The sequence below is a fragment of the Antennarius striatus genome, chromosome 11 (genome assembly GCF_040054535.1).
Source record: "Antennarius striatus isolate MH-2024 chromosome 11, ASM4005453v1, whole genome shotgun sequence".
Classification (NCBI taxonomy): domain Eukaryota; kingdom Metazoa; phylum Chordata; class Actinopteri; order Lophiiformes; family Antennariidae; genus Antennarius; species Antennarius striatus.
The window spans coordinates 13,545,870-13,567,699 of record NC_090786.1 but is presented as its reverse complement, the minus strand read 5'-3'; the positions used below and the strand labels follow the sequence as shown (position 1 = coordinate 13,567,699).

Below are 21,830 nucleotides of genomic sequence, written 5' to 3'. Positions count from 1 at the left end.
TGATGATGTCATCAACAATACCTTAAGTCACGCCCTGCCAAAGATGTTGAATAAAAACACAGCCAACAACTGCTTAATTTCAACCTTTTAAACTTATGGTGAACTGTGTATAGCGAGGTGTGTCGACACTGTTATTTTTTGCAGTCGAGAGAGAGGGGTAGAGTCCAAAATGGAGGAAGCTGTCGCAGCTGACTTACTGTCTCCTTTATGGTATGAACTTTATAAAAGTTGAATTGTTTCCAGGATGATCACAGTCTTCATTAAATCCAATGATATACAATCATGACAACAAGATGCTCAGAAAGGTAAATGACAATAACACAGAATTATATATATTGGTTCCCTAACATGCCAATGGTTAGCTTAGCAGTCAGTTCACCACCTAGCATGACCAGCAAAGAGTCCCTGTGTCATCAAATGAGTCTCCAGGATATGAGAATATTCTTGGTGTTTATGAATCTGTTGAAATCAAGTCTGAAGCCAAAGGTTAAAGTAAGGGAGAGATAAGTGATTAATAGTTGTTCTATTTTTATCTCCACTTAAAGTCACACTTGAGTTTTTAAAGACAATGAATGGTGCGATTTGAGTGTCAAAAGGAAGTGACAGCAACTGTACGCAGCCCATATTTTATTTGTAGAAACTGTTTGTATCAGCGCTTCACATTAACATTAGAAACAATCTGCTCACATTCTAAAAGGAACCTTGGAAAGATAAGTTGATTTATTGAGCAATTTGTGGTTAGAAGTCATGAACAGTCCAATAGCAGAAAAGCAATACACCCAAACACCGAAAAAAAACTTCACTTTGCGTCAGTAAATATGCTAATGAACTATTTCATGTTGTCACCTTACATTCAATCAAAATTATTCAAAATGAAATACAGTACCTGGAAGTGTAACATATTGGTTCAATTGCCCTAAAATTATACTAAAAACATTAGAATGTCAAATTAAGAACTTTTAGTGTTATAGATGTGTGACACACCAGAGATTAAGCATTACTTGTACATTCAATCTTAACAGGAGTTTAATTATCCTGCTGTTCAATCACACAGTAAAATTTACCTAATAGACTGAAATAAAGCATAAAAGGCCTGCAGCCCCCACTGGTGTCTCTCAACACACAGGAAGCATGGAAGGACAGTCTCACGCCATCATAACTGACCTACTGGAGTCAACATTATAGCTTTGTCTCAGAGCTACACACCACAAACTCTAAAAACAAAAGGCATGTGGTGTCTTTGTTGTACACGCGTTTCAGTTTGTGCTGCCTTTTGCTTTATATATCTGTAGATGCTGCCTCAGCTCTTCAATGCGCATGTCCTTCAGGTGAACCAGATGCTCTAGCCTGCTGACTTTCATCTGCAAGATCTACTCACACGCACACACACGCACACACACACACACACACACACACACACACACACACACACACACACACACACACACACACACACACACACACAATGTGGTGATGGAGTACGACAGAGGAGGTGTGAATTATCAAATTGATGAAAAGTCTTCAAGCGTACAGGAAAGTGTGGTGTTGCACTATAGTGTGATTCTTCTGCCATGTGCTGATGTGGTCACAAAGGGGGAGAAAAATGATATCCTCTGAGCAGAAACTGACTCACTGACCACTGCTGGCACAGCTTATGACTCATATGCCTCACACACATCTGCAACAATATTACGGGGGGTGAAACAGTATGACAAAGCTCTTCCCTGCAGGACATCAAAATGGAAGACAAGTTTGTTGCAGATGTTGTACCAGTCAGCTGAATGTTTCCTGACCAAAGTGAGAGTGTGTTTGTGTGTATGTGTGTGTGTGTGTGTTTGTGTGTGTGTACCTCCACAGTCTCCTGCAAAGCAATGACGGCTTGCTCTTTTTCCTGCAGAATTAGTCGCACAGCAGGGTCCATTTCTGTGTAAAACTGCACCGTCTGTTCCATTTGACTACACAACGAAAACAAAACAGTCATTATTTCTATATTATCATAAAATAGGATTCTTTTGACATTAAAGGATGTGTTTTGGTCATACCCGTTTTTTAGTCCGCTCTTGTCTTTTTTTTTCATCTCTCCTGTTGGCTGAACCAAATGTTGCACCGTAGTTGGTTGAATTTCTACATGTGACAAATCAAAGGTATAATATTTCTCCAAATACAATGTAAACATAGCATCATGACGAACAACTCTGCCTTTCTTAGAAACCTGGAGGAATTCAACACATAAATCTTACAAACACAAGTACGGTAAAGCGAGGAAAGGTGGACACACAGAGTCAATGACTGCAAGCTGAAAAAGGGAAGAAAAATGTGGAAGCTTTTAAGTCCAGCAGTGCTGACCTCAGATCAGCGATAAAGGACATCTGGTGATGTGGAGAATTGATATGAAGCTCTAGCTGTGTGTCTGCTAGGGAATGGGCTGTAGTTAGAAAACTAAAACGGAAAAGGAGAGGGTGATGACTTGGGGTCAGCTTTAACGGGTTGGTTCGGGGACAGATGAAGTGTGGGGAAAAAATGATTTTAAATGTAGGTATGTTTGTGTCTTTGTGTGGTCGTCACTATCTCTAGGATGGATGAGCAGTGATTGAAACAGGGCACAAACACTGACAATATCAGGACAGGCAAGAGGAGGCAGGAAGCAGATAAGACCTTGGTAAATAAATTTCACAACAGTCATCAAGCAGTCCAGACACAAGAATATCTCAGTGGGTCTCTAATATGCTGACTTTGGTTGTCAGCTGACAAACAGATACACTAGAATTATGAAGATCTAAAATTGCATTCACTTCCCTGTCTGCTCTAAAAATAAGTGAGCTTTAGAGAGCTTTAGTAAGGTTTGATGAATGATTCCGTCAGACTCCTGACGCTAATATTAGATTATATTTGGGGAATAGCATAAAGTCATTCACATTATCGTTAATTCAGCAGTATTAGTTTTTGCAAGTTTTCACTCTGTTTTGACCTCATAGTAACCCCTGACGACTGTCCTGTGATGTGATCAAATGTGACGTAGACATGTTTGTCAGAGGATAATAATTTCACTAATGGGTGGCTCTTCATAGTTAGTATGGGTTTGTGTAAATGCAATAATGACATTACCTGTATGAGGATCCCCGGGGTCCCTGATGTCATAGTAATCCAAACCCTGATTTAAAAAAAAAAAAAGTGTGGTTATTGTTTCTGATTAACTTTTTGCTTGCAACCAAAATTGTTGAGCAAAGCTTTATGAATTGTGGAAGCCCATTTCTACCATTATTTGGGAAAAAAAACCCCCGAAAAGAAAGCCATGTTGATAAGAAACTTTCCCAAGATGTTGAGAAACTGTACACTAGATTGGCAGTCAATGAAGTACAAGCATTTGCCTAAAATGAACCTATCATGTATGTTTAGAATGCCTGACCCATGCCCAGACCAGTTTGCACAAGAAAAAGTTTGGAAAATGATTAGGAAAATGATTTAAAATGTTAAAAATAAAACAACAAAATTGAACTAAATTTCTGGACTGACCCTTTAATCTGGATCAGACAAAACACGCACGCATACAGTCGATTTGAAGCCAGCCAATCAACCTGAAGCGCATGTTTTTGGAGGTAGGAGGAAGCTGGAGAACCTGGAGAGAACCTACACAGACACGGGGACAACATGCAAACTCCACACAGAGCGGAACTGCCTCACTGTGCTGTGACAGCGCTACCCACTGCAGCACCATGCCATCCAAACAATAGCTAAATACATATAAAAGTTCATTTCTGTGAAAATGTAGACAGTAAGTCAAAATAAGTTCTCATTATAATGATTTTGTATCTCAAAAACAACTCCAAAAACTAAACAGAATCAGTTTCTCATAATTTTGAACTAAGAAGTCATTATCTTAAGATATTACCTCACTTTTTTGAGAATAATCTCTCATTACATTGAGATAATAACTCATTACATTGAGATAATAACTCATTATTTGAGACACTTAGTCACCATTTGATCAGGCGTTTTATTATAATGGTTTTTTTTCCCATCACCATGGTTAAAATGGGCATCTATGAAGCCTGCAGTAATTTCAATAATTAATAATTATCATTCAAACAAACTGTGCATGTAGACAGAAAGTACAAACCAATGTACTGTCTGGAGTGTACTGAAGTTTTTTGTCTATCTTCTGTCTCAGAGCACTTAGTATGGGCTCTATCACTCCTGCAGTGTTCAGTACAATCCTCTTGACCGTCTCTTCAGGGATGCTAAAGCTCAGCTTGGAAAAAACCTTCCTGTTCACAACGATAAAAAGACAGATGTTTTTAATTGACAAAAGTCTTAACAACAGGAACTTCAGATTGAAACAAATTTAATTGATGATAGTTAATGAAGAAAAACTTCATAGAGGTCAATGTGTTTACAGTGAAAACCCAGAACTGTGTTGTTGGCCATGTGCCATATGGGTGGCTGGGGAGAAGATGAGTGGGTGTTTGCTGGCCTGGTTCTCACGACCAGCTGCAGGAGCCCGTGGCAGGGCTCAGCGAACGTTCTGCCTCTGTCTTCAATGCAAACTTTTATTAAAAGACAAAGACTATACAGTTTGAAGCAACAACATTCTACCCTCCTTTTACATTAGCTTAATGGGCAAAATATACTCTTTATCAGCAAGCAAATCACACAGAAACAACAACAAAAACCCTAAATACAACAGATATTACGGGCGTTTCCCAACATATAAAATTAAGTGGTGCATTTACTGACTACCTCAGTCTAAAAATGAGCCACTTATAGGCAAGAGTGGTTTTTACTTTATAGAGACCCTTTCACTGCTGCGACCTGCTGAAGACAGATGCCATCCTCTGACCGTTTCTGGGGAATCTCAGCCCATTTCTAGAACTCAAAGGCCTCCAAGCCTTAAAATTTTCTTTCTATTCCACCAACGTTTTTCAGGCAACTGTGATGACCACTCCATAGTGTTCACCAGCACTTCTTCTGTCACTGAGCCTTGGTGAACTTTGAAGTCTGTTTGGGAGGATTTCACTTATGGGACGTCGAGTGAAGTCATGATATAAACCTCTTGGTGGACAGCAAGAGGGTTTTTTTTCCAGGATTTCCTGATACTTAACGGAAGCCATCTTATCCTCCACTCACTGCAGGTTTCCAGGTTTCCATGTGTAATATGTGCTCTCATGAGTGACGCTGTTCAGACGGATGAATCACTTTGGGAATATTCAGTAAATGTGGTGAATATGGAAGAACAACACAATATCTGCTCAAATGAACTATTTATAATTATTGAAATTTTTGTATCTGATAATACAATGAAGTGCTTATAAAATTGTTAGACTTTGCTTCATTTAAAGCATAAAAAATGTTTTGAAGGACATGTTGCTATGATCAAAAAGTCAGATTAAGAAAAGTGAAAGTGGGGACATTTTGTGATAACAGGGATGATAATAAAGCTGCTCTTGCCTGTTGAGGACACTCCAGTTGCTGAGCTTCTGCTGTGTGGAGTTTGCAGGAATATAGTTGTGCAACTCAACAAGCTTTGGGAAGAAGTGCTTCACAACTTCTGCAGCCATCACTGCAGAGAGACAGAGTTACTCCACGTACAAATAAATAAACAGACATTTTGAGCTAAAAGTATTTACGAGGAGAGAGAAAAAATAAATCTTATTGCTGCAGCTGTTTGTTTTGCTATAGAAGCCCCCCAGAGGACGTGAGGCTGAAGGCTCCTGTTACCCCCGTCGCTGAAGTCTCTGCTGATGTGTCTTTTGGGTCGGGACAGGGGGATCCTGTCGATCCACGCGTACAAGTCCTGCAGCTCCTCTTCGTTCAGTTTTCTAGCCATAGCTTTGTTTTGTTTTAACATCTGTTTTCCTGACTTGTCAACTCCTCTCCTTCGTTAGCAGCTAGCTTGTTAGCTTCCCTCGACGACAGGTTGTTTATGGCGTTGCTAGGCAACCGGAAATCCACGATATCAAAAAAAACCAAACAGAATTATGCTCCGTCTGGATGTAAAATCTGAAAGAACGGATTGAAGCGTTGATTTGTGGTTTTATTATTTAATTATTTTTTTTATTCAGTTTTATCCATCTACCGATGGAAGATCTAAATAAATATGAAGAGCTCAGATACACCTTCAGGGTTTGTAAGATCAGTCTGTGTGGGATCCAGTTTGGTCATGTCTGATGCATAGAACGAGAGATATAAATTCCTTTAAATAATTAAAATTAACATGTATCAAATCAGCACATAGAACAAAACAACTGCATTTCATTTCATTAATTCAGTCAGAAATGCACAGGTTAGTACAAAACAATTCAAGGAATGTTCAGAACCATGGTTTTTGGTCCTTCATTTAAAATTCTATAAAGTGCCCACATTGGTGCAGAAAATTTCAAAATCCCTTAACAGTATTCAAAAGGCAGTACCAAATGTGAGGGAAGCAGTTAATAAAATAGTGAAATCACTGATAGTGCAATTGCCTCATAATGTGTTCACACATCCCAGGATCAAGGTAGAAAGACGGTTCCCATAACAACAAAAACGACCATCATGATGGCAGCACAATCGTTTGTCAATCATTAAGCACATGTACTGAAACTGTCAAACAAGACTTGATGTTTTCATCAACATAAGCAAGACACAGACGGCGGTAATCTTCATGGAGGTCACGCTTGACAGAAAAGCTCCGTCACTTGATATTGTTGATCGTTTGGTGGAGTTCATGCCACTTTAACACAGACAATCGTCTCCTGAGAAGATCTCATGTGGGACAACGGCGGTGTCCTCTGTCAACGGATGGTAGTATTTACGTCAGGCTCAAGCATTCCCTCTGTCATCTGGAACTGCTGGGGGGCATCAAGGCAGCTCGTCTTGCAAGCTAGAAAAACAAGTACTGTTAACAAACTATTCTCTGTGCAACACCTTATTTAAACACTTGTATTTTATGTCTCAGTGGTGACTTGGAGAAGTTTGTGTGTTTACTGACTCACTAACACTGAGCCACTGCTTGCTCATTATACTGCTATGTTGTGACAGGCCCCCAAACCACAGACGTCTTTGCAAACCTGAATGCCTTGAATACCATCAGTAATGTCCGAGTGACAACTGAAAGATTTGGAGGACATAAGAAAATCCAGTTGACCGTCTGCCGTCTGAATACATACCAGCTGAGTGTGTGGCAGTGGAGACGGGACTGTAGAGGGTTTTGGCTTCACTGGAGGCATCGGCGGCTTCGGCTTCATGATCTTAGAAAGACGAAATATCAGACACGATCAGTTAAAACATGGATTCAAAGATATAAAGACTGCAGGGAAAGAGGTTTGACAAGCTACTAACAGGTTTGGTTGTAAGTGGAGGCAGAGGTCTGGATGGAGGAAGTGGCTTCTTCTAACCAAAAAAGACAAAAAGATTACAATAACAATACATAATGTAGGAAAGCAATAGCCATCTTTAAAAAGAAAATTTAGAAAATGTTGCCATACATAGGATGTTAGTTTACCTCAGCATAAATTGGCTTGCTTGAAACAGACGGTGACTGCATGAACGTATTTACAATCTAAGGGAATAATATTAACATTATTAACAATTTTACATATTAAAATGCTTCATTTAAATAAAATAATCCAAACTACCTGATGGATCTTTGAAGGCTGAGGCGCAGCTGAGAATTTCTTTGGTGGCTGCAGAGCACAAAAATGAAGATGATTGATAGAAAATGTTTGATTTGTTTCTTTTTACAATGCTCATGTTATTGAAATAAAATCCTGGTTATTATTATTATTATTATTATTATTATTATTATTATTATTATTATTATTATTATTATTATTATTATTATTATTATTATTATTATTATTATTATTATTATTAATAAAGACACTCCCTGGGGTATACAAGTTGTTAGATTGCTGCTATATATGTACAACAGAGAGTCACATGTCACTACGCCCTATTGGACTTCACCTCTGGGGCTGCTCTGCTGGGCTTCATGGCTCCAACATGGGGTCTGGCAGGAGCAGAGGACAGAGGTTTACAGGCTTGAGTGGCTGAGGACTCCACAAATATAGGCTGGCTGATGTGGGTGGACCCGAGACAAGGGCTGCCGCGTGTTGTGCTTGACCGAAACAATGGGTTGGTTTGTCCTGCTGTGGACTGAAGGCATCTATAAAGAAACACACAGTAGCTACATTTAAGGATGGATAAAATGTTATGGCCATATGACTCATGTAGGAAAGGAATTGGTTTGTTACCTCTTTGCAGGTCTCCTTTTTTTGATGACGCACCTCAAACTCCCAATAACCAGGACCACAAACAGAAGTAAGCCAACTGCCAGAGACACAATGAACACCAACGAACCTGTCTCTACCCAAACACACAAACACACATTATTTCAAGATGATTCAAAGCTGCAGAGCAAGCATATAAACACAGGTTACCTACTCAGGCAACACAATGTCCTGTGACACGGTCACTGCATTTGTTCAGACTTATGGAGGAATTCTAGGAAATCAGTGTGTCGGAATTCATCAGAACAGAGCGTGATTGTGTATGAGTCCATGAGAAATCTATTTAAATTAAAACTCTGTGAAATAACAGAAGGGGAACCAATGCAAACAACCAAAGGTCGACCATAAGAGTGGCAGCTAAACAGACGGAGTACCAGAACAATACCTTCAGGCAGCTCTGAATGCAGCACATCACAGTAAGGCGGGGCCCAGCCGGGGTCGCAGTGACACTTGTCCTCATGGTTACAAACCTGTGGTGATCAGACAGTCAGGTCAAGTTGTCACAGCTCTGCAGCAAGCCCAGGTGTGGTGAGGGGAACAGATCTCTTACCCCGTTGTTGCTGCATTTAGCCGAGCACTCTTTTGTTCCATAACCTTTTACGTTGGTAATGTCTTGACACCGTTGATTATAGCACACCTGAAACACATTGTGAGGATGCTGAGACAGTGAGAAACACAGGTTTTATTTGGCGTTTATTGCTATTTTAACACTACATAACTAGGTGGTTTTCTTACCATGTTGTTGCCACATTTAGTTCCAGTAGGTACCATTCCTAGATCTGCAGGATAGTTATCTTCTGGATTCATAACGGCCTCATTGCACATGTCTCCACTTCTCAGCTTGTAGAAGGACTTCCTGGATGTCACTGGAAACTCCCAGCCCCCAGAGCAGAAAAGTGTCCCACAGTATTGATCACTGTAACCAAAAACCACAAAGCTCTGATTCTGTAATGTGTTAATATACTCCATTATGATGTTGTTTTGGCCTTTCATTGCATACCGGCTTGAACACCTCTGGCTAAATAGTGTCTTCCTGCAGTTTCCATGTTGGGCAAAACAAGCATCTGCAGCTACTTCAGCATCTGAACGAGATAATAACATATCATGCAGAGGTCTGGATGTACCAGAACAGAAGCTCATCTAAACCACACTAATGTGGAGGTGTTTTACCTGCTCCCCAGAGTCTCTTGCAGTGCTCCCGCTGTGATGGACACTGCCCATTGTAGCAGTATCCTTTCCCACGTTTGCAAGACAGGCCGTTTTGGGTGTAGGCATCAGCTGGACAGGAGGCGGAGAAGCCAGTACAGTATTCTGCCAGGTCGCATTCATTCGCCTTCGGTCGGCAGACGCTGCCTGTCGCCTTCAGCTGCAGAGTGAGAAGAGACGCAGATGGCCGTGTACCGACTGCTGAAATACGTACACTCACAACTGACCAGATGGCCCAGCCAGACAGTGTCTAGCTGTAAGTTAACACAATTAGCATCCTTGTGACTTCCCGCATAAACAGGACATAGTGAGTATTCCTTACTTGGCAATTGCTGCAGCAGTCTCCTTCTGCACACTGAGCTCCTGCATTAAGTTTGCAATTGGTAGCATTGCAGCAGGGATTCTTGCATTCCTGTGAGACAGAGGGAAGCAGATATCATAACTCAGTCTCTTTGTGTGTTTAAGTTATGTGATTGCGTGTGTACATTGTGAATGAGCACGCATACAAACCTCGATAGTACCGCAATCGCATTCCTCTCCAGGCTCCAGGAAGCCATTTCCACACACCGGCCCTCCGTAGATGCGATCAGTGGAGGGGACGTCCAGCAGACACGCAGGGTTAATCTCCTCTAAGAACCTGCTGAGTTGCTGCTGGCTGCAGCTGCTGAACAACTCTGGGTAGACAACGCTAGAAGATGAGATGAAGGAGAAGAAACAAAAACTCAAGTGTGATGTTTTGGGGAGTACACGTACAGATGAGAAACTAAACTCACCCAACACTTTCAGACATGATGCAACCTCTTTTCATTGTTGAGGAGCCACAGATACAGTTTTCTGTATCGTGGGACAAGCCAAGGTTGTGACCCATCTCGTGTGCAATCGTAGAGGCCACTCCTATTGAGTTGGTGTTATGGTCCTGCAGTTAGGTGCATTAGAACAAAATTGAATCAGCATTGCACAATCACCATTCATTTCCTTTTAATGTCTTCATGTGTGCTGTGAAACAATAAATTTACCTCATTGACAGCTCCGGAGTTAGAGGTGCACATTGCATTGGTGTTGGCTAAACCTACAGTGGAACCGTCAAAATCCACACCTCTGAAAAAGGAAGAGGAAAAGTCTCTTTACGTATACCTGCTCTACAAGTTTGCACATCATCTTGTTATTGTGTCTCGTTGCTCCTCACGTGATGAACTGGGCATTATCGTGTTTGATCCTGGGGAATAGATTCCGCTGGCGCCACTCTAGGAAGCGGCTGAGGGTGAGCTCAGGGTTAGTGCTGACCTCTATCTGATCTTTATACGACCAGATATCCAGACCGACCAGCATCACACGAATACCCACGGGACGGTACAGCTGAAACAGAGACGCATGTTAGCACAAGCTGGAAAAGAAACCCTAAAACTCAGACATGCCTGTAATGGTGTCACTGGAAACCACTGCCGAACTCGCTGTTGTCTGATGATGCATTCATGTTGCCGCTACTCTTTTCGAGTAGCAAAGAGGACTGTGTGATATGTGAGAAGATTTTCAGCTGAAGTGTGAAGATTCACAGTTAAAGTTAGATTCTCACAGTGAGAGAACTTCCTTTTTTTCCCCCAGATTCAGATTTTATTACATAAAATTTTATGTTTGAATTTTAAGCATTGCTAATTTACTTTTAGGTCTGCTCTCAGAAATACAATAAGACTTACAATTACTGTGGAAAACATAAATAGCTTTTCTCTGACCGCACCAGTGGTGGACGATCCTCAGGTTTCCTTCTGTTTTCTTTTCACAACGTTAAAAAAATTATCAGAGAGATTCTAGAGAAGCAAACCTACCTTGTCCACATGGTTTGCTACTTCAAGCACTCTGGTCTCCATTGTCTTCTTACTTCCAAATTTCTTATACTGAAAATAAAATATTATTTACATCAGAATAATCAATTATCATTATTTATCTACATATGCAACCACAAACTCTGGACATAAATACAGTGTAGGGAATCAAACCTCACTGTGGTCGACGACCACAATCAGCTCCACTGTTCTGGGTTTGACTGAATGTTCTTTGGTCTGGGCTCTGCTTTTCTGAAACACACAAGAAGTTGAGGATTTTACTGTGTGTGTCCATGTGTGAGTCTGCCATGGTGGTCTCATGTTTTATACAATATTTAATTTGCATACAGCCTTTCAAAATACTGTTACATTGTGCGTCAGAGAAGTAGAACACACATCAAAACACATTAAACATAATCTACATAATCCATCCAATAAACCATTGTAAATAAATCAGTTAAATATGTTCAAAGCTAAAAAAAAAGAGAGCAAGATTAGCTTTTTGGTGTTAAACAGTCCAGTTAAATGTGTTCTGACTTTTTGTCATTAAACTATTCAACTGACTCACATTAAAGCTAATAGTTGTAGTTCAATTCTTATCTTTTATGTCTGAGCTGTTTTTTTCTGATGCCTTGTGTTTATTCTGTGAACAGGTCACTTCCTGCCATTTCCTTTCTTTCTTTCATTTTTAGTTTTTTAAATGCCAAGGAAAAATACATTTTCTGAAACTTGACGCATAATACTGAATTATAATGGCACAGATAAATCACAGTTTTATTGAATGGTATTTTACAGCACATTAACAAACTGTTTTGTTTACCAGACTGCTGAGCAGGAACACTCCAGACGGACGAGCTCCATGATCATAGAAAGTGGTCGTGTTTCCATGGGAACAGGAGCTCCTCTTCCTCCTCAGGTGTTTGTAGTTGTAAACAGCATGAAGACCTTCATCTCTCTGAACTTCAGAGCTTTGCGTGTCATCTTCAGCGCTAGCCAGAGGTTCAATAAGGTACGTTTGGCCCCGGAGATGCACAAACCCCCTGTAGAGCCAAACAACACAGGCGGAAACATTTTTTTAATCATGTCTCAAACAGATGCCAATTGAATTCACAGACAGAAATGTATTCATGTCAGGCATAGAGCAGCTTTATTGTGAGACATCTGCATGGCCTGTAATGATAGAGTAACAGGTTCTGAGACACAGAGGTGCAGTATATGCAAGCTTAATGGTCTTCACGATGGTGGAAATGGATGGTGAGGGACTGATCCTCACTCACATCCTCACAGGTAAAGTATAATTTGGTGCTTGACACTGGAAAACAAAAATCGATTTGTAATTAGAGCTACAGCATTACTCACTTGATTCCTGAGCACAGTCCCACGCTGGCAGAGGAATCCTCCACTCCCACGATGTGTCCATGGTAGTAGCAGTGAGCCTGAAAAGACATCCAATACATATCAGTCTTAAAGCACAGATCTCTGTTCATATTGTCTTTCTGAGGCAAACTGTAAAACCAGTCTAATCTGAAGAAATACGCTGTACTGTATGTGTCATGGTCAGATGAAATCTTAGCCTTATATGTAAGTTCCTGCCTCACATTAGACTCATGGCTGCAGTTCCTCTTCATCACAAGTGACACCGATCACTTGTGATGAAGAGGAACTTCAGAGTAGTTGAGAAACTTCATCGGAACATCTCATATTTTGACATAGGAAATGGGATGTAATACTCAAAGCGTCTTTCATAGGTTATGATGATATGTGTAGTATTCAAGAATTACACAAACATGGATTACTTATATTTCTTTGCTTGTGATGTACAGCCTTTGTGATAATATAAAGCTAATCTTACAGTATGTGATAACCAAAGAATCACATCACACTCACTCCACTTTGAATAAGAATATAAATCTTTGATAGAATTTACCAGTCTGGTGTAGGTCACCTCAGGTCTCCACATTTCAGCATCATTCAGTGATTCAAAGAAAATGAATGATGTGAAAGAAAATGGCATGTCTAGTCTGATTACCTGATATAGAATACTGCAAATACTGTATATAAGTGCATACTCAGTACACAAGCATGTACACTAAGGGTTGGGTGTAGATAATTTACAATTGAACATCCATTCAAATCATGTACGTATATTAAAAATGCATCTGTTTATGACAGACTTGACTGAAACATTGACAACATTTGATAAAAAAAAAGGAAAAAGCTGATCAGAAATATATGGATTATGTTTAAGTAAGCAAAAAAGTAATGAAGTAATGCACAGCTACATACCCCGAGGTCTGGAGTGGTTGTGATTTGGGTGCCCTGATCAGAATAGTGTGTCACTGAAAAGTTATTCCCTACAAGACCTCTGATGAAAGAGAGAAAAAGTCATATCATACCAGATTATTTATCGACCGGACAAAGGACAAAAATGACATTAATAAATTTAAAATGAACATTTGCTAAAGTGAATTACTTGTTCTTTTCCAGGTGCAGTGTGTAGATTTGTTGTCCTATAGTCAAAGAGTACTTGAGCACCTCAGGCTTTTGTGTAGCAGCATCATTGGCGAGAGATGAATCCTTCAGCCTGTGAGGTATCACTGTTTGGTACTTAATCACATGAGGTAGACTCCATGTACTGCCCGCAGCTATTCCTGCGAACATCAGGAATAATTTATGAGACAAAAAGAAAGAAAGAACAAGAGAAATAAATAAATAAAAGGTCATACCCCACGAGGAGAAGAAAATCCATATGAAACATCCAGAATCTGTCATGTTGCTCTACCGGACCAACTGTGTCATTGTGTGACTTGGCAGTCTTAGAGAAATAGCGAGGATCTTCAGTTCTCCGCCCTTCTTTGTCGTGTAATATCCTGAAAATTACCATTTGAGGCTGAGAGACCACATGAGTCACATCCCGGCCATTAAAAAAAAAGTTGTTCTTTATAAAATTAAAGGAAATTGTCTGAGGTGCTGAGTGAGTTTGAAGTAATTACATGTAGGGTTTTAGGGAGATTGAAGAACTGTGATGAACCTGATTGTTAAAACAAATTCAGTAAAAGCAGTTTATTCAGCAAAGTGAGCAGGCTCCGCCCTGAATCCCGCTTTAATCCCGTTTTATTCTCACCAACTCTTGAAAGGGATTATTGGGAGTGGAAAGTCGCTTTTCCGGAGACATTATTTTTTTTCTAATTACGATAAGACTCTAATCTATTGAACGCTCATAGATCACTGGTATTTCTATAGCAATCGTAATTTTAAATTAAAATATAACTGCATAACGCCAGATTCCCAGATTATGAATTTTAAGTAATGGTTAATTTAACTATTTTATTGATTTATTTGTAGTCGTGTCAAATAATCCTTTTTTAAACTGCCAGCCGACCCAACTCAGCTGCTGGTGGAATTTGTCTCCATCTCTTGGTGAGATTATGTCACGTTTTTAATAATCCTTTAGTCTGTCGTTTTATTATTTACTTTGTCATTTATCATTTAGTCTGTCATTAATAGATTAAATGATAAATGACAGACTAAGTAGCATCTCAGGCAGAAAAATCATGTACATGGCTTTACAACTTGTGACAGTGAAGCTAACAATGTAACTGCTAAATTTATCATGCAATCAACTATTGGCACATTTAAAAGGTTTTAATACATTAAGAACAAAAAAAAAAAGAGAAAGAAACAAAAACAAAACTGGGTAGGAAATAAAGCAACACCAAGATTTATTTAAAGCACACTGAGAAAACAGCACAACACTGGAATAATAGGAAGACTAGAGTAGAAAAAACACAAAACAAAAACAGCATGCTTAAATCTAAGTAAAAGTACAGATGCTTAAATTAAAAACAAATCTGGTCATTCAATCAGTCACATTTTATTTCATTTTTTTTTGTTTGACGGATTGAATTGAGTAAATATATTGTTTGAGCTACCTGCACAAGTTGGCGAAAATGTTTTTTTTAAAACTGGAAATTTACTCGAATGGGTGTGGAAATTAGAACCTTTTAAATTAGAACCCAATTCAAGTGGAGGTAAAACAATAATTTTTCCAAAGTAAAACAATCGATGCATATATTCAAACAATATTTTCAAAATAACAGTACAACGGTTTAACCAAATAAACACCCACAAATTAAAGATACTCATCTCAGAAACTAAAATTCCTATCCAAATCTAGTTGAAATTAATTCTTAACATAGATTTCAGATGACGTCACATTAGTAATCCCTTTCCATACCAAATCTGGCCAGCTGGCGGCGACAGCACGGGATGTGAGGGAAAACACAATGTGACGTCATCGTTCCGCGACAGCAACCACAACGAGAATCTGTTCCAGTTTGATAGCAGCGTGGAGATTGGCGAGTGTGAATGATGTTCCTGTCGGATCCGGTTCGAACAGAGGGTCCCGTGTTTTTACAGAACCGGGATGAAGACTCCACGATGGGAACCCCACAGGAGCCGAAGCAGGGCGGCTCCGTGGGGGGATATCCGTTCAGCTTCACCCCGCGGCTCATCCACTTGCCCAGGAACCACGAGCTGTTTGAGGTGAGAGAGAAACACGTAAACAACAGCTGATCCCCGGTCAGCAGCACACTAACCCACTGGTGACGCCGCATGTCTGCAGGATGGGGACATTGTCAGACACATGTACCTGCAGAACCTCTGCACGTCGGAACCAGACGACAGCCAAACACTCAGGTACCAAAATCTAATGCACTGGAGTTGTTTTCAGATTAAATGCATTTGAAGTCAATGATGGCAGCCAAAATAAACTTTGAAGAAAGGAAATTAATTCTGAAATGCCAATGGAAGTATGAAAATAAAGCTGAAGTGCAAAGACGATTTAGAAGGGAATTTCAAAAAGAATCATTGACATGAGTTACCATCACTGGAATTAGAGATGAGTTTGAAGCTGATGGAACTGCTCAGTATGTCTACAAGAAGCGTTCTGGAAGACCACGGACATCTACAAACCCCACAAAGGAAGAAAGAGTCCTCGGAACGTTTCAGTGAAAACAGTCTGTGCGGTTTGCCGTGAGGAAGGGACTCCCTCCTAAATTGTCTTCGCATTTTAACTGTATTTTCAAAACTGCAGTGGCATTTTAGAATAAAGTTCCTTTCATTGAAGTGTAGACTGTCTGCCATCATTGACTTCAATGTGTTTAATCTGTGAAATAACAAACAAGCAAACCCACAAACAATTTGGTTATCAGCTGCTAAAGGGTGTATACATTTTTGGGACACCCACTATATATGAGGAATTGGTTGTTGTGCCGTTTTGTGAGGATCTGGATCATACAAGTAGGTGTAATCAAGGTTTATGAAAGACACACTAATCTGAACATGCAACATGATTGATAGATTGGTAGATAGACATCCGTCCTTCGTTTTGTTCATGATAATGATTAAAAGAAGGCAATTAATGAATGAAACCCTTTTTTCCTCAGTGTATCAGAGTTTACCTGCCACATCTCTGGCTGCAGTGCAGTCCTCCACTCTTTGGAGGAGTATGAGCACCACTACAACTCCTTGCACAGACATATTTGTTGCTTCTGCCGTTCCTGCCTTCCCAGTTCCCGGCTTCTAGACATTCACATTGAGGAGTCACATGACACACTCTTTTCTATCCTCGCTCAGAAGCAAGACATGGTAAGTCACTGTTTGCTATGTCACCCTCTCATGCTTTGAGCCAAGTGAAATGCAAAGAGCAGTATTATGGCCTTTTTAAAATTGAAAATATGAAGCCTTAAAACATCATTAATGAGATTTTCTCTACATTTCTCAGTACCAGTGTTTGGTGGAGGGCTGTGGACAAAAGTTCCAGACTAGTAAACACAGGAAGGACCATTTGATCACATTTCACAAGTATCCTCCTGACTTCAGATTTAACAAAACCAAAAAGGACAGACGGTGAGACTGCATTACTACATCTTATCACTAGATGGCAGCAAAATATCAGCAGCCGTCATACATTATGAACGTTATCAGCGGAGGAGAGCCCGTCTGTTTTAGTCAACAGGACTTCGTGAGATCAAAACCAAGTAGAAGCAGTTTCATGTTTTTCTTAATTCTTTCCTGTTCTTTTGACATCACAAATTGATAAGACAAATTATGGAGTGAGATGCTCTTCGTTACTTCAACCAGTCATGCTTTAATTTTCAGTAAACTGTGAAAACTTAACCGTTGAATAAATTGTATTAAACGTTTGTTTTTCATTTACATTCTGACTCACCAAAATGAGAGACTGTTCAGCTCATTAATTTTTTCCTAAATATCCATCTATGTGTGTACCTCTATTTCTATCAACTCTTTGTTGTCCAAACTAGTGAGAAGAAGAAGCCTCAGCAGAACGGCACAGCCATGGAGGTAGTGGATGAGGTGTGTGAGACTGAGGGTGTGTGTGATGTGGTGTCTAATGTGGTATCGGAGCAAATGGAGTTCGAGGAATCCATGGAGATCCATCGATCTGAGGAAGAAGTCGTTTGCATCGCAGAGTCCGCCTCTGCTACTGAAGCTCACAGCACGGGGAATTTAAGCACCGAGCCTCAAAAACCACGCTACTCATACAGGTTAGATCTAAGTTAGGTTTAAACAAGTCTGACTGAATACTAAGATACTTAAATGTTTAAGATGTTTTAAGTTCACTTGTACAAGGACAAGGTTTTAGAAAATTGATAAATTATGTTTAATCATATCAGTATATCAGTCTGGGTTAAGAAAGTCATAGTATGGCTTCTATTATGTTTGTGTTATATTTGCATGATTAAAAGTGTGCATAGCATGATCATGTTTTAGATTTTTTTGTATATTTCAATGACAAACAAACAATGATATTAAACCATTGTCTGCGTTCATGTCTCTCAGGGTCCCTAAAACAATTTGCTTTGGTCATGGCTCCATTCGAGGCTTCAAGGGGCAGCGAGGAAGGAGAAAATGAGACACCACACCACAACCGTGCCTCTCTCTTTTATGAAATATAATTTCTTTTGTTCTCATTTATTTTGATATAAAATATTGTAGACCTTCATTCAGGTTGTAAAAAAAAGAAGCTCCCATGTTTTTCCTCCAACACTGTCAGTAGGACAAACTACTTTGAATTTCTTGGTGAATGTATGGCTTTACAATTAACTTAACTTTTCAATCAGTATCCAAAATAAACAGACCACATCCACCATATGGAATGCTGTTGACTTGTGTTTTATAAGTAAATAATGTGGAATGCTATTGAAAGGATGTCGTGGTGCAGCCTAGAAAACTGACATACTATTTGTGAAAAGAAACAAAATGTACATAATATATTTTAATAACTGTATAAAACATTACATAAAATACATCATACATTATTGACTGAAGTGAGTTAAGTTATTTCATCATTTTGACAGTATGCAAAAATAGTTGACTTTCATTTAAATTTAGTCGAGAAACTGGTCTTGGTCAGTTAGAGCTCTTCAAATATCTGTGCAAAAAATATTTTTGAGGTAATGCAAAGAAATTCCAAACAATCCAGCTTTATTGTAATTTTAAAAAACATTTCAGATGCTGGAAAGGAATAGAAATGCTGGGTTTAAATATTACTGTAATAGAGAATTACACACCTTGCCCAAAACATTCAACAAAGTTTTGATGTAGTCATTTCAGTAAAGGCACTCATAATAACTTCAAGGTTTTTTTTAATTAAATAGATGGCCCACATTATTATTATATTCTAAACTATTTACTAATTGAAATAATGTGCTTTCATTTGAATGACACAGAAGCTGCCTATCTGATCATAATTTTATACACTGGTTCCACTTTGTAATTAATAGCATTAATATTTACTTACTACACCTTGGTTTCAGCTGTTGGTAACTTTTTTACTCATCATTGTACAAAAAAGAAGGTCTGACATAGATACGAGTTAAATTATGATGACACAGTTAAGCATTTCAGAGCATAACATGAGCATGTTTTAGTATCTGAATAATTAAATGTTTCTGCTTAGTGTTTTCTTTAATAATAAGAGGGCCCTGAAATGGAAAATAAAACATTCCCATTCATCTAGTCACCACGAGCTTCAAAGCCATAACAATCCATGCAGGCCTTGAAATATCATCTCAGTCATCTGTTGTGATGGTAAAAATATTTTGAATATTGTACCTATGGAATTCCTCTAATGGAAGAAAATGTTTCACTGTCACACAATCTGAAAACTGATCTTGGTTAGAGTGGTTTTCAAAAAAATACCACAGAACTAAAGTCTTCACACTAACAAATTCACAGCAAAATTGACTGCTAACAATGTTTGAAAATACCGTCATAAAGTTTTATTTACTATATTCATTGTAAAATAATGCAAAAAGGACAATCAAATGAAAATATTTTGTTTCTGTCAAATGTCTCTCTGGATTGAACCAACTGTTCCAAAAAAACGAAAAGAAGGCAGACTGTTATTCCAACATATTTAAGTGGAAAAATATTTCCACGGTATAACTGACACTGAAATATTTTACACAAGATATAAAACATAATTTCAGTCAAGTTAACTCAGGAACTGAATTATTTTGTTGTTGGTCATCTGCTGCGTGAAATGCGTTTTAAAAGGTAGCTTTCCCAACGACGCAGTTCAAAGTGAATGATGTTTAAGATAAGTAGTACATCCCATAAGGTCCACTGAATAGTCCTGGGACAGGTAAGGCGGGCCGCGGTCCGTTCAGGGCCCCGTAGAGGGACGGAGCGCCCATTGGCGCGCTGAGAGGGAAGGGGAAGGCGAAGGCCGGCAGCAGCGGCTTGGTGGCCAGCTTGAGCTTCTCCAACTCGGCCTCCTGTAGTCTCTTGGCCTTGGCCCTGCGGTTCTGAAACCAAATTTTGACCTGGGTCTCTGTGAGACCGAGGGAGTTAGAGAACTCTGCTCTCTCCGCGATGGAGAGGTATTGTTTCTGACGGAATTTTCTCTCCAATGAAAGCAGCTGAGAGGTTGTGAAGGGAGTTCTGGGTTTTCTGTTGTTCTTGTGTTTCCGTAGATTGCACGCTGTCGGGCTGGGGAGTCCTGCAAGTATATTAAGAAAGTCACATCATCGGAATATGCGACTATAAATATCATGCATAAATAAAACATGCGAGTTTTTCCAAAGTTTTCCATTAACATGTTTAGGAAATCTGAGTTGGTTCTCAGTCATCCAAGTCGAGTTAAATCAAGAAGAGCAAAAAACAATCCACTGAAATTGCTTTTAAATTGTTGAAGACGTTTCACCTCCCATCCAAGAGGCTTCTTTAGTTCTTTTTGGATTGTTTTTTGCACTTTCTGACTTTTGCAGAGTTGTAAATAGCGCATGTTTCATAGAAATAAAAAAGACAGAGTATCCTACACTCACTTGGAATGGGTGTGTAAGGCGCCTGATTCCAGGAGCTCATTTCCTTGTCGCTGACATCCATCGCCTCCACTTTGGACCGGTTAAGTCTCCGCGGTGACGCACCCTCGGCCTCCTCTGTCCGCACGCATCCTGACACATGTGTCCTGTCTGACATGAGGGCCTCCACGCTGAAAGGCAGGTTTGAATTTTTCGTTTTACATCTTCTGACAGGTGACAAGTCCAGCTCGTCAGTTCCCATGCCACCAGCGGCTCGGTCCTCTGGAGAGGTCTCCCCTGGGGCGGCCGCGGGTGGTGATCCCTGCGCTGGATTCATTACGCACGACTGAGGTGCCATACAACCAGTTTGACTTCTACTCTATCCGTTGCTGTTTTTCTTTCTTGCCGTTCACTCGAGGGAATGTGTGCTGGTGCCCAGCTTCCTCCGATGCTGCACAGCTGCGTAATAAACTTCAGGTTTTACGCACGGACTTTCCTCTCCTTTGGCGAAGCGCTTCAAGTTCCTCTCTCATCTTGCCGCCTGCCTATGAGTTTGTCGATGTTCCCACGTGACCCATGTTAAACAGCCGCTGATAGGTCAGACTGGTAATGACAGTGTTGAGGTACGTTTCATGCGCCCGTGGCGCCCGTACAGATGGAGACCTCGGACCACGGGCGTAGCGCAGACTTGTGCGTCTCCAAGATGCCCCCCCCCCCCTAATGGTTTGTGCAGCAGCACTATCTCTTGTCTGTCACGCTGATGAAGTGTCATCATTTTCACAGATATCAAGGCCACATCATTACACCGATGTCTTCACCATAGGTTTTAAATATTGCTTGATTCATTAAACTATATTTACATATAATAAAATTTAACACATTTTAAACTAACACATTGTAATAAATTTATCTATTGTCAGTTTTTGATATATATATATATATATATATATATATATATATATATATATATATATATATATATATATATATATATATATATATATATATATTGGCAAATCAAATAGAGACCACACTTTGCCACAACCTCCCCAAACTTTATTCTAAATTTAAAGCTGCACTTTTCAATATTTAATGTTTTAATCAACTCAAAATCAAATGACAATTTCTATTTTTTTGTAGGTGTGCTTGTAGTGAAAATCCTTGAAAAACAAGCAAGCAAGCAAGCAAACAAACAAACAAGAAGACTA

General features: G+C 39.6%; 4 protein-coding genes across 6 annotated transcripts; 1 reads left to right on the top strand and 3 right to left on the bottom strand.

Annotated features, from left to right (window-relative positions):
* Window positions 1–621: 621 nt before the first annotated feature.
* On the bottom strand, window positions 622–5,895 carry spef1 (sperm flagellar 1). The gene is made up of 7 exons (XM_068327805.1): window positions 5,716–5,895; window positions 5,446–5,557; window positions 4,118–4,265; window positions 3,106–3,151; window positions 2,043–2,124; window positions 1,850–1,955; window positions 622–1,370 (listed from the first exon to the last, which is right to left on the bottom strand). Exons 1-7 carry the CDS (start codon window positions 5,843–5,845, stop codon window positions 1,257–1,259), a joined length of 738 nt encoding a protein of 245 aa, XP_068183906.1. The 5' UTR covers window positions 5,846–5,895; the 3' UTR covers window positions 622–1,256.
* Window positions 5,896–6,024: 129 nt separating this feature from the next.
* Window positions 6,025–14,158, bottom strand: adam8a (ADAM metallopeptidase domain 8a). Of its 2 annotated transcripts, none has more exons than XM_068328167.1 (24): window positions 14,020–14,158; window positions 13,767–13,944; window positions 13,580–13,658; window positions 12,653–12,729; window positions 12,114–12,333; window positions 11,468–11,545; window positions 11,297–11,365; window positions 10,660–10,829; window positions 10,490–10,571; window positions 10,247–10,389; window positions 9,984–10,161; window positions 9,796–9,885; window positions 9,438–9,633; window positions 9,268–9,349; window positions 9,003–9,183; window positions 8,818–8,904; window positions 8,653–8,737; window positions 8,232–8,343; window positions 7,945–8,143; window positions 7,614–7,661; window positions 7,481–7,537; window positions 7,318–7,368; window positions 7,146–7,226; window positions 6,025–6,859 (listed from the first exon to the last, which is right to left on the bottom strand). In XM_068328167.1, exons 1-24 carry the CDS (start codon window positions 14,063–14,065, stop codon window positions 6,815–6,817), a joined length of 2,634 nt encoding a protein of 877 aa, XP_068184268.1. In that variant the 5' UTR covers window positions 14,066–14,158; the 3' UTR covers window positions 6,025–6,814. The 2 variants fall into 2 exon arrangements, with proteins under 2 accessions (XP_068184268.1, XP_068184269.1); XM_068328168.1 differs by having other exon boundaries at window positions 7,318–7,365.
* Window positions 14,159–15,604: 1,446 nt separating this feature from the next.
* On the top strand, window positions 15,605–18,547 carry znf511 (zinc finger protein 511). Of its 2 annotated transcripts, XM_068327282.1 has the most exons (6): window positions 15,605–15,838; window positions 15,918–15,991; window positions 16,741–16,942; window positions 17,079–17,203; window positions 17,620–17,862; window positions 18,158–18,547. In XM_068327282.1, the coding sequence occupies exons 1-6, from the start codon at window positions 15,662–15,664 to the stop codon at window positions 18,228–18,230; spliced, it is 894 nt and encodes a 297-aa protein (XP_068183383.1). In that variant the 5' UTR covers window positions 15,605–15,661; the 3' UTR covers window positions 18,231–18,547. The 2 variants fall into 2 exon arrangements, with proteins under 2 accessions (XP_068183383.1, XP_068183384.1); XM_068327283.1 differs by lacking the exon at window positions 15,918–15,991.
* A 95-nt stretch (window positions 18,548–18,642) lies between these two features.
* Window positions 18,643–21,113, bottom strand: msx3 (muscle segment homeobox 3). The gene is made up of 2 exons (XM_068327284.1): window positions 20,647–21,113; window positions 18,643–20,321 (listed from the first exon to the last, which is right to left on the bottom strand). Exons 1-2 carry the CDS (start codon window positions 20,978–20,980, stop codon window positions 19,915–19,917), a joined length of 741 nt encoding a protein of 246 aa, XP_068183385.1. The 5' UTR covers window positions 20,981–21,113; the 3' UTR covers window positions 18,643–19,914.
* Between the last annotated feature and the right edge of the window lie 717 nt (window positions 21,114–21,830).

What these genes read in the sequence shown, in the direction of transcription:
- znf511 (XM_068327282.1), top strand. Translation starts at nt 15,662, where the DNA reads ATGATGTTCCTGTCGGATCCGGTTCGAACAGAGGGTCCCGTGTTTTTA. An exon ending in TCGCTCAGAAGCAAGACATG is followed by an intron (nt 16,943 to 17,078) that starts GTAAGTCACTGT and finishes TACATTTCTCAG; the next exon opens with TACCAGTGTTTGGTGGAGGG. An exon ending in AAACCACGCTACTCATACAG is followed by an intron (nt 17,863 to 18,157) that starts GTTAGATCTAAG and finishes CATGTCTCTCAG; the next exon opens with GGTCCCTAAAACAATTTGCT.
- spef1 (XM_068327805.1), bottom strand. Translation starts at nt 5,845, where the DNA reads ATGTTAAAACAAAACAAAGCTATGGCTAGAAAACTGAACGAAGAGGAG. An exon ending in AACTGGAGTGTCCTCAACAG is followed by an intron (nt 4,266 to 5,445) that starts GCAAGAGCAGCT and finishes CGTTGTGAACAG; the next exon opens with GAAGGTTTTTTCCAAGCTGA. An exon ending in AAGAGCGGACTAAAAAACGG is followed by an intron (nt 1,956 to 2,042) that starts GTATGACCAAAA and finishes TTCGTTGTGTAG; the next exon opens with TCAAATGGAACAGACGGTGC.
- adam8a (XM_068328167.1), bottom strand. Translation starts at nt 14,065, where the DNA reads ATGACAGATTCTGGATGTTTCATATGGATTTTCTTCTCCTCGTGGG. An exon ending in GATAATGCCCAGTTCATCAC is followed by an intron (nt 10,572 to 10,659) that starts GTGAGGAGCAAC and finishes TTCCTTTTTCAG; the next exon opens with AGGTGTGGATTTTGACGGTT. An exon ending in GCAAGCCAATTTATGCTGAG is followed by an intron (nt 7,369 to 7,480) that starts GTAAACTAACAT and finishes TTTTTTGGTTAG; the next exon opens with AAGAAGCCACTTCCTCCATC.
- msx3 (XM_068327284.1), bottom strand. Translation starts at nt 20,980, where the DNA reads ATGGCACCTCAGTCGTGCGTAATGAATCCAGCGCAGGGATCACCACCC. An exon ending in GCCTTACACACCCATTCCAA is followed by an intron (nt 20,322 to 20,646) that starts GTGAGTGTAGGA and finishes ATATACTTGCAG; the next exon opens with GACTCCCCAGCCCGACAGCG.